Raw genomic sequence first — 10,605 nt, 5'->3', positions numbered from 1 at the left:
GGCCTTCCACTGAAGGAGCGCTCGTAAATATATGAGAAATTGTCCCCATATCTCTGGATCCAAGACACCATTAATGATAAGGACCTGTCGTTATTTTATATACTACGAAGGAAGAAAACACATTGGTAATGAACTTGTAACACATCAACTTCAGATATTAAAAGATTGAGAATATACGTCTTGGAATCAGCAAATAAGTAACTAATTAACAATACTAGTCTATAAAACGACAACAACAACAAAACAGGGACGCCTGGCTGGCTCAGTCAGAAGAGCACGTGACTCTTGATCTCAAGGTCATGAGTTCAAGCCCCACATTGGGTGTAGAGTTTACTTAAATAAATAAACTTTAAAAACAAAAAACAAGGGGTGCCTGGGTGGCACAGTGGTTAAGCGTCTGCCTTCGGCTCAGGGCGTGATCCCGGCGTTACGGGATCGAGCCCCACATCAGGCTCCTCTGCTATGAGCCTGCTACTTCCTCTCCCACTCCCCCTGCTTGCGTTCCCTCTCTCGCTGGCTGTCTCTCTCTCTGTCAAATAAATAAATAAAATCTTTAAAAAAAAAAATTTAAAAACAAAAAACAAGAAACCAATACTAAGCTATAGCGTGAAAGTTGCCAAAACCCCAGATGGTTAATGACCAGTATACCTGGTGAACCACAAGGATGGATTTCTCAGGGAAGGGGCCCTGTGGCCCTGGGCAGTTATTTTCCTGGAGTGTGGGACACGTACAGTGAGAGGGTTTGGTGTGTGCTGGCATAAAACTCATTGTTACATATCTCACAGGTGATGTGCTTTTCAGCTCTCTTTCAAACTCTGATGAGATGAGGGGAGAAAGACTTGGTTTAGTCCTAGTATGTCCTTAACACCTTTCTGATTCTTGCTAGTTTCCTCCCTGTTTTTGTTTCTGTTTTGTTTTGGTTTTTTTTAAGATTTTATTTTTAAGTCCTCTCTACCCGCAATGTGGAGCTTGAACTCACACCCCGGGGGGTCAAGAGTCACATGCTCTACTGACTGAGCCAGCCAGGTGTCCCTACCTCCCACTTTTTCTTCTTCTTTTTTCTTTTTTTTTCTCTTTCTTTTTTTTTTTTTTTTTCTTTTTAGCAGCGAGAACAGGGCTCCAGCTCAGAGTCTGTAGCAGGCAGTAGGTTCAGCTAGAATTTAATAATCTTGTTTTCATTTTTTATTATCTTCAAGATACAGCGAGTGATACTGGTTTTCTACTCACAATACTGAAAATGTTTACATTCAAAATGAAGTCATTTGAGTAAAAGAAAATGTGGCAGTGTAAAGAAAAAAATACGAAGTGGATAATTTCTTGAAGATAGTGAATGGCTGGTTGAGGTTTGGGAAACGTGGGCCTCTGGCGCTGGTTGGATCTGAGCAGGGCCTCTGGAGGTGGACATGGCTCGGAAAGACAAGAAAAGGGGAGGGAGGCCTTGCCTCACCATGGATACTTTTTAATATGCTTTTGGGTAATTTTTTCTTACTTCTCCTTTATTTTAATAGCAAGTCAAGTCCAGTTGGCTAGGAACTTTATGTTTAAAGAGTGTCGTTGTGAAATAAGTAGGACTTTGCTCAGCAAGTTTAATGTCTATAAATAGTTGATTTGTTTTGAAGTGTGTGCCTGTTTCTGTGACTGTACCTTAGGGTCAGTAGCCTCCTTATTTGAGGTCCCCAAAATACATTTGGCCTTTCAAGTAGAGCAGATCTTCGGTAGAGGCATTACTTCCCTCCTGTGTTGGTGTGGACTCCTCCTGCCAGAAGTAGGTTAGCTTCCCATGCTTTTTGTTCTGGTCACAGTTTTTTAGAAATATCTGGAACACTGTATAGAAGGCCTTATCTGTACAAGATAGACAGCCGAGTGAGATTGTTAATCTTCAAAGGGTAAGATTCAAAATTATGTCAACAGGCTGGAAGGCTGAGATGAAAGCATTAAGATATAATCCAGCTAATGTAAATTTAGGTTTAAAAAAATCCTCAATAGGAGTGTGGTTGGGGGAGACTGGAGAGAACCTCAGAGGAAAAAGACTTTGTGATTTTAGTTGACAGCAGGTGGGAATATTCCCATGGAGGCTAGATGCCCATCTTTTCTTTAAGTGTATAACGGCTCTGGTTTTTGTGTCTTGATTTTTCTATCCTCCCACCCTGCTGATTTCTTTTATTTGAGTTAATTTTAACATTAATTCTTTAGGTTTTCTATCCTGTCAATTGCAGATAGAGATTATTGTACTTTTCCAGTTCTTAAGCTCAGCTTCTTTTCTCTTATCTAATTGTGTGGGCTGACACCCCTAGTTCAGTGTTAGGTAGTGGAGAAGGTGGGCATCCTTGCTGTGTTTCTTATCTTGATGAGAATGCCTCTGGTGTTTCCCCACTAAGTAGGATGCTGGCATTAGTACCGACTGAAGTATACATATAATGGCATGTTAAAGTATCCATTGACTACTGTTTCCTTGAGTGTTATTATTGGGAATGGACAAAGACTGTCCTTAAATAAACAGTAGCACTAGAGTCCATACCCACTGACCTGAAAACCAGTTGCTAGTTAATGAAATAATATATACTGTTGACCCTTGAACACCATGGGTTTGAACTGTGCGGTTTTACTTATATGCAGATTTTTTCTATGAGTACAGTACTGTATTGTGTATGTTCTTTTCCTTATGATTTCTCTCTTTTTTAAGATTTATTTTATTTATCAGAGAGAGAGAGAGTGTGCACAGGGGGAGGGGGAGGCAGAAGGAGAGGGGAGAGAGAATTTTAAGCAGACCCCACACAATGCAGAGCCCAACGCAGGGCTTAATCCCAGGACCCTAAGATCACCACCTGAGCCAAAACCAAGAGTCAGATGCTTAACCGACTGCACCACCCAGAGGCCCCATTTCTTATGATTTTCTTAATATTTTCTTTTTTGTAGCTTACTTTATTGTAAGAATTCGGTATAGAATACATATGCCATACGAAATATGTTAATTGTTTATGTTGTGCTAAGGCTTCCAGTCACCAGTAGCCTATGTCAATAGTTAAGTTTTTGGGGAGTTGAAAGTTACACGTGGACTTTCGACTCTGCAGGAGGTTGGTGCCCCAACCCCCGCGTTGTTCAAGAGTCAACTATATTTCCAAAGTATTGCTAGCTCAACATTATGAAAACCAGATTTCAAAAAGAGCACTTCACGTCGTAGAGGTGTCCAGGCTCTGGTCATAAATACGGAAGAACAAGGTGGTTGTAAGTGGATTGACCAGTGTCAACAGCTTTTCGGATTTGGCAGAACTTGGTCCCACACGAGCTGAGTGTGGCTGCAGCGGTCCGAGCAGCATCAGCCCAGTCCTGGTGGCAATGTCATGTGCGCCCATCGGGAAGTGCTTTCAGATGAGTTGTCCCTGTGCCCTGAAACACCAGTGTGGCCAGTTCCTCGGTCATCTGTTCGAGCTTGTTTCCTTCCTTCCTTATAAAAGACTCTTTCATTAATGTTTTTCATAGCGTATCTCACAATGTCAAGTGGGCCCATAAGTTGCTGGGGTAATATTTATTTTTTTCGAGTCTCTGGAAGCCTGTCTCTGTCCCTCGTGGGAGGTAGAGAATGGCAGAGGAAGCATTATGGTTGCAGCGCTGATGACAGGTTTTGCATCCTGGGCGACACATTTGTATTGTTCATCTCGTATTCGAGGACAAGTTCAATCATCTTAATCTCATCTTTAATCACAGACAGGATTTTAGAAAATATCTTCTAGACATCTTCTGCCGTGCTTTAAAACAGCCGTGGCGCTATGGGGTGCTAAATATTGGTCTCTTGACCCATCTTTTCAGGGGGAGGACATGGGACACACCTGACTGGGGAGACGCTTTTGTACTTAATGTCATGCTGAATCTCATTTGAGTTGGAGGCAAGAGACAGACCCCAGAAAAAAATAGCTTCTTTTGGAAACTTATCTGCCAGGTTGCCTGAGACCTTTGTGAGGTCTCTGACAGTGGAGGTACTAATCAGATCTAAGACCTAAGGGATAATTGGCAACAAAGCAGTTCATTGAAAAATAATCATTTGGCAATGAACTCTTTTCAGTGGCATGGAAGGCCTTACCCTGTTCCCACCCAGGCACACATGTATGAACACGGTGGCAAGCCACTTTGCCCTCTGGTCACTGCAGAGGCCACACTGGCCTTCTTGGACTTCCTTAAACCTCATACTTATTTTTCTACCTCAGGGTCTTTGCACATGCTGTTTCCTCTGCCTAGGAGGCTCCTTTCCTACTTTCTGAAATGGTCACTGCTCCATAATTATTTGGGTCTGGCTCAGAGGTCGCCTCTTCTGACCATTTCATCCAAAAGAGCCCTCACCGTCACTCTCTGTCCCCTTACCCTAATTCTTTTCTCCACGGCACATACCCCCGTCTCAGATAGTTTTATTTACAGTATCACTTGTTTGAAAGTTTCCCTTTCTCTAGAAAGGAGGCTTCAAACAAGGACCCTCAGTCGTTTTCTGCACCGTGGTTCCAGCACCTAGAATAATGCCAGCCTTTTGTAAATGCCCAGTAAATGTTTCTTGAATACATGTTTTTGTTAATTGAACGTACTCTGATTGCATAATGTCATATGTGGATTCCAAAGACTTTGTTAAGTTCACATTTATAGTAAGAGAAATATTTATATTTATATTGCGTTCAAATGAGACAGGTCAAGATTCCAGCTAGAAACAATTTGTGTCACTGCGAAGCAGTTTCTCTTCTGTCATACGTAGCTTGACCTACATGCCCGGTGTCCTCAGAGCTGAGCAGAATTTCAGCTCTCGTTGCCATTTCTTTTCCGTGGTTAGGTTTCAGTCACACTAGTACGCATTAGTGGCTTTTCAGCCCTTACGGTGACATCACGTGAGTTAGTCCTATGAAGAAGTAAGATGAAAGACACACCATGTTGATGAACTGCGAGATTGAGCACGGTGAAGATGACAGATCTCAAACTGATCTGTGAACAATTCCAGCCAAAATCCCAGCAAGATTTTCTTGTAGATACAGACAAGCTGATTTTAAAATTTATAGAGAAGGCAAAGGAGCCAGGATCACTGAAATAATTTTGAAAAACAATGAGGTTAGAGGCAACCCACTCCCCAGGTGTATAATATAGATTATTTATGTAGATTTGATCATAGAAATTTTAAATATAGATTTATAAAGCTAGGGTAATCAAGAGCATGGGATCGGTGGAGGGATAGACACATGGAGCCATGGAACAGAGTGGAGAACAGAGACAGACCCACACAAGGATGGCCCGTTAATTTTTTGAAAGAGGTGCAGAGATAATTTAATGGAGAAAGGGCAGTCTTTTCAGCAAATGGTGTTGGAACAATTGGATATCCATATGTGAAACAAAAAAACTTGGGGCGCCTGGGTGGCACAGCGGTTAAGCGTCTGCCTTCAGCTCAGGGCGTGATCCCAGCATTCTGGGATCGAGTCCCACATCAGGCTCCTCCGTTATGAGCCTGCTTCTTCCTCTCCCACTCCCCCTGCTTGTGTTCCCTCTCTCGCTGGCTGTCTCTGTCAAATAAATAAATAAAATCTTTAAAAAAAAAAAAAAAAAAAAAACTTAGACCTAAACTTCCTGCCTTCTACAGAGATTAACCCCAAATGGATCACAGGTCTAAATGTGAAACTATCAGAAGAAAAACCTAGGTCTCTGTGGCCGGGGCAGGCACACAGTTATTAGAACATGAAAGTGTGTACTGTGAGAGAAAAAGCTGATAAAATGGATTTCATCACAACTAAAAACCGTTGGCCTGCAAAAGATACCAAGAAGCAAATAAAATAACAAGCTACAGTGAGTGGCTCAGTCGGTTAAGCTCTGACTCTTGGTTTCAGATCAGGTCATGATCTCATGGGTTGTGGGATCGAGCCCGGAGTCGGGCTCCCCCCTCAGCAGGTCTGCTTGAAAGATTCTCTCTCTCTGCTCCTCCCCTGCTCGTTCTCTCTCTCTCTCAAAGTAAATAAATAAATCTTGGGAGGAAAAAAAAAAGAAACAACAAGCTGCAGACTGGGAAAAAATATTTGCAAACCACATGTCCAACAAAGGACTTTATCCAAAAAACATGAAGAGCTCTCAGAACTTAATAGGTGAAAAAAACAAAACAGCCCAATTAAAAAATGGACATAAGAAAAAAAATGGGCATAAGACTTAGAACAGACACTTCACCAAAGATGTGGGGATGGCAAAGAAACACATGAAAAGATGCTTAACACCATCATTAGGCACCAGGGACATGCGGATCGAAGCCGTGATGAGCCAGCATCACACACTTCCTAGGATGTCTCCATTTAATCGAGAAGACCCTGTGGTGGTGAGGACACGGAGCCCCTCGAACTCTCCTGGTGCGTTTATTGGCGGGAGCGCAAGTGGTACACTGCTTTGGGAAACAGTTGGCAATTTCTTACAAAATTCAACAGCCATCTCATCCCTACTGTAGAGCTGTGAAAGGTCATGTTCACAGAAAAACCTGCCCATGACTGTTCATACCAGCTCCGTAATTGCCCAAACTGGAAAAGACCCAGATGCCTTTGAGTGGATGAGCGGATGGGCTTCTGCATCCGTCTGATGGAAAACATCAACGAAGGGACAGTCTTGTTGCCCACAGTGACTTGTGGTGGGGGGTGTCTCTGAGGTATGGTGCTGAGTGAGAGGAGCCCATCTCAAAAGGTTATGCCCTTTGAGAACTGAAGTGGTGGGTGCCAGGGGCTGGCGAGGGCAGGGGGGTGGTTAGAGTTCAATGGGGACAGAGTTTTACAAGATGGAAAGAGCCATGGGGACGGATGGCAGGGCTGCCTGCGCAACACTGAATATTTAGTACCCCTGAACTGTGCGCGTAAAAACAGTTACAATGGTGAATTTGGCTACGTGTCTTTTATCACAATAAAAAGAAAAAAAGTCGTGTACTGCCTAGTTTCACTGAAGACATTCTTGCAAAGACAACGTCATGGCGGAGCACAGGTCTGCTTGCCAGGGGCTAGGGGAGGGTGTGGCTACAAAGGGGCGACACAAGGGTCTGTTTTGGGATGATGGGGTTGTTCCAGATCTTGGGGCAGCAGTCACACAAAACACCTGTTCAAATTCATAGACCGGCGTGCCAAAAAAAGTCCATTTTACTATATGTTAATTTAAAAATAAAAATAAACTCCCACGGGGCACCTGGGTGGCACAGCGGTTAATCGTCTGCCTTCGGCTCAGGGCGTGATCCCGGCGTTACGGGATCGAGTCCCACATCAGGCTCTTCCGCTATGAGCCTGCTTCTTCCTCTCCCACTCCCCCTGCTTGTGTTCCCTCTCTCGCTGGCTGTCTCTCTCTGTCGAATAAATAAATAAAATCTTTAAAAAATAAAAAAATAAATAAACTCCCACCCCCTGCATAATTTGCTCCAGGGTGCAGAGCACAGAACTAACCCGCTAGAATAAATGCAGCATGAAAGCAATGAAAAAAAGCCATAAAGTCACTTGCTGTCAGTATGTAAATAAACAGAACGTGAAATTTGCCACAAAAGCTAGCCACAGGCCTTTTACATATCTGATTGCGAAAGCCGGTTGACGTGGTTTTCACAGGCTTCTTTGAAGGCCGTGACTGCTGCCTTGCAAGCCGTCATGCACGATATCCATCCATGCCTGTTTAGTATTTCAGTACGGCGTCCGATCCAAACTTTGTCCTCCTTGTAGTTGACCTTTGATTCTCCCAGTTCAGCCTGGTGGTCCTGGGAATGCTGCTGTGAACTGGGCCAGCACTCGGGTAGCGGCCGGCTGTGGGGAGGCTCTCAGTGAGAAGCAGTGGGTTGCACCTGGGCCTTGTGTCAGAGTTGTTTCTGGGGCTTAAAAAATGCGGACAGCTCAGAATGAACTCCAAGGAGATTCAGGCAGTTCAGAATCTGTGTTTGGGCTGGCCCTGGACAGCTCTGTGTGTGTGTGTGTGTGTGTGTGTGTGTGTGTGTGTGTGTGTGTGTGCGCGCGCGCGCGTAAGGTTCTGAGCTCCGTGGTGATGATACTGAGCAGTCTGGTTTGAGATCCATGGGGTAGAATGGCAGTCGGACACCGGCAGGCAGGAGTGAGGGAGCCAGGTTAGTAGGAATGCATGGGAGGGCTGTTAGTCAAGACCTGGCTGGGGGTGGGGTGGTCTTCCTGGAGGACTTCCTGGAGGCGGTGACTGCTGAGCCAGAGTCCCGAAGGGCATGGAGAATTAAGGAGTCTGTTCATGCAAAGGGAAAGAGTGGGGTGCTGGGAGCCTTGTACTGGTGGAGAAGGATGTGGCACAGAGCAGATGGGAGAGGACACCAGAGCAGAGCAGGGACCGGGGGTAGAGGCCCCAGTGGCATGGAGCATGACAGAGGCTTGCTCATAAAGACAGTTTCTCCAGTGCCGTTGGGCCGCCCGAATCAGTCACCCGGAGGCTCTGCATGCATTGCTGGTATCCTGGCCCCCACCAGGATCGGCCCTTCTGGAGGCCTGGAGACCTTCACTTGTAACTAGTGCCCGAGGGAGGCAGAGCTACAGAGGTGGGCAGCCACTAAAGAGCTTTCTACCAAGAGTTTGCTTCGTCTGTGTGTCTCGCTCGTATTTCGTAACATAGCTCATGCTTGGAAACCACTGCTGGGCCTTGAATTTGGGAGCTCCAGGCTTTTCTAGGTCTTTTGGAGAAGAACATTGTAGACTACCCATAAAAGCACTCAGACCCTTCTGTAGGTGTTTGTTCGTGCACGCGTTATTTTCCAGAAGGAAGCAGAACCTTCTCCATGGGGCTCTGGGGCTACTATGTTTTTGTTGGGGAAGAAGAAGGTGAGGGGTCTGTCCTAGGGGAGAGGGTGACACTTCTTGGTTTCCTGGTGTCCTCCTCAGGAGCAGCAGCCGAGCTGGACGGATGACCTGCCACTCTGCCACCTGTCCGGGGTCGGTTCGGCCCCCAACCGCAGCTATTCTGCTGATGGCAAGGGCACTGAGAGCCACCCACCGGAGGACAGCTGGCTCAAGTTCAGGTGAGCGTGCCTGATCCCCCCCTGGGCATCAGAAGCAGGTTTACGAGCAAGAAAAAGCAACCGTTTTGCACCTCTCTGGAATGAGGCTCGCCGTGAGATGTCGTCCATGGGAGGTGCCCCTGCTGCTGTCCCTTGCACATCTGGACCTCCCACCAACCGAGGGCCTGCCACAGTGGGGGTGGGAGCGTCCCAGAAGGCCAGGCCCAGGGGGAATGAAGGTCAGTGGGGGGGGACTCAGGTGGGCAGCTGAAGCCACCACGGCTGTGTCTTTGGTCTCCCCCAATCCTGGTCCTCCTCCCCTCCACTTGGGAACTGGCATCCCTCTTCTGCGAGCCCCCAGTCTCAAGCTGCTCCCCCTCTCTCTGGCAGGAGTGAGAACAACTGCTTCCTGTACGGGGTCTTCAATGGCTATGACGGCAACCGAGTGACCAGCTTCGTGGCCCAGCGGTTGTCCGCCGAGCTCCTGCTGGGCCAGCTCAGTGCTGAGCACACCGAGGCGGACGTGCGGCGCGTGCTGCTGCAGGTAGTGATGCTGGGGCTGGCTGGCCGGCTCCCCCAGGAGCTCAGCCCTACAGCTGCAAAGTGCTGGGGGAGCCAGGGTTGGTCTGAAGATGCTGCCGGCTCCTCCTGCAGAGGAGCCTGCTCTGGGAGCCTCTCCCAGCGGCAGGGTGTGAGGAGCGTAATGGCCGTGGGGCCTAGAGCTTAAAGTGGTGAGGGCGCCTGGTGGCGAGGACGTTTCGGAGCCATTTACTGCCCGGTAACTTAAGGGGCAAGGATCTTATTTTTATTTTATTTAAAGATTTTATTTATTTATTTGAGAAAGAGAGTGTGAGCGTAGAGGGAGCGGGAGAAACAGACTCCCTGCTGAGCAGAGTCCAATGCAGGGCTCAGTCCCAGCACCCTGGGATCATGACCTGAGCCGAAGGCAGATGTTTAACTGACTGAGCCACCCAGGCACCCCAAAAGATTTTTTTTTAAAGTAATCTCTACACCCAATGTGGGGTGTGGGGTCGAACTTACAACCCCAAGATCAAGGGTCACATGTCTTCTGACTGGCCAGCCAGCTCCCCCGAGGAGCAAGGATTTTAAAAGTCCGCTGCGGCATTCCACGATGCCAGAGGCCTGTGGTCGAGATGAAAGTTCCACGGATGCCCTGCCGGAGAGCCTTGGGCTGTGTTACGTGGGCATAAAATGAGATCCTGGGTCTGAGGATCGGAGTCGGTGGTGTCAGGAGGCCCTGCTGGGGGTAGGTTGCCCTTAGAAAGACGGCCGCCCCACGGAGGTGTTGCAGGTGGCTGTAGTGGCCGTAAGCCGCTACAAATACCGCGCGTGTAACAGTCAAGTGGGTAGGAAGTGGCCTTGTGAATTCATACTGCCCGCAGCTAAGAGGTTTGTCCCCTCACAGGCCCAAAGAGTGGCAGTTTCCGGCCTTTGGTTTGGGAGCGTATTTTGCAATTCAAAACAGCGGGTTTTGCAAGCGCTGCGGGAGCACAGTGCTCCTGCAGGGACCGAAAAGACTGGGGACCAGAGGGGACAGTTAGGCCAGGGAAGGAGTATGGAAGTGGTGACCAAGAAAGGCCGGAAGGGAGGAGGGAGGATTGATTGCTGCC

At 47.2% G+C, this 10,605-nt stretch overlaps 1 protein-coding gene across 5 annotated transcripts in view; it reads left to right on the top strand.

The window, feature by feature from the left end:
* TAB1 (TGF-beta activated kinase 1 (MAP3K7) binding protein 1) overlaps positions 1-10,605 on the top strand; it is a 33,224-nt gene that overhangs the window by 6,701 nt on the left and 15,918 nt on the right. For all 5 annotated transcript variants that reach the window (XM_045780132.2, XM_045780131.2, XM_045780130.2 and 2 more), the window contains 2 exons: positions 8,859-8,995; positions 9,365-9,518. In XM_045780132.2, the coding sequence (XP_045636088.2) occupies positions 8,859-8,995; positions 9,365-9,518 (291 nt within the window). The remainder of the gene's footprint in view (positions 1-8,858; positions 8,996-9,364; positions 9,519-10,605) is intronic.

This window comes from Ursus americanus, chromosome 17, assembly GCF_024610735.1.
Source record: "Ursus americanus isolate L20-20 chromosome 17, mUrsAme1.1.p, whole genome shotgun sequence".
Taxonomy (NCBI): domain Eukaryota; kingdom Metazoa; phylum Chordata; class Mammalia; order Carnivora; family Ursidae; genus Ursus; species Ursus americanus.
Note: the sequence above shows the minus strand (reverse complement) of the source record. Positions and strands in the feature narration are given on the sequence as shown.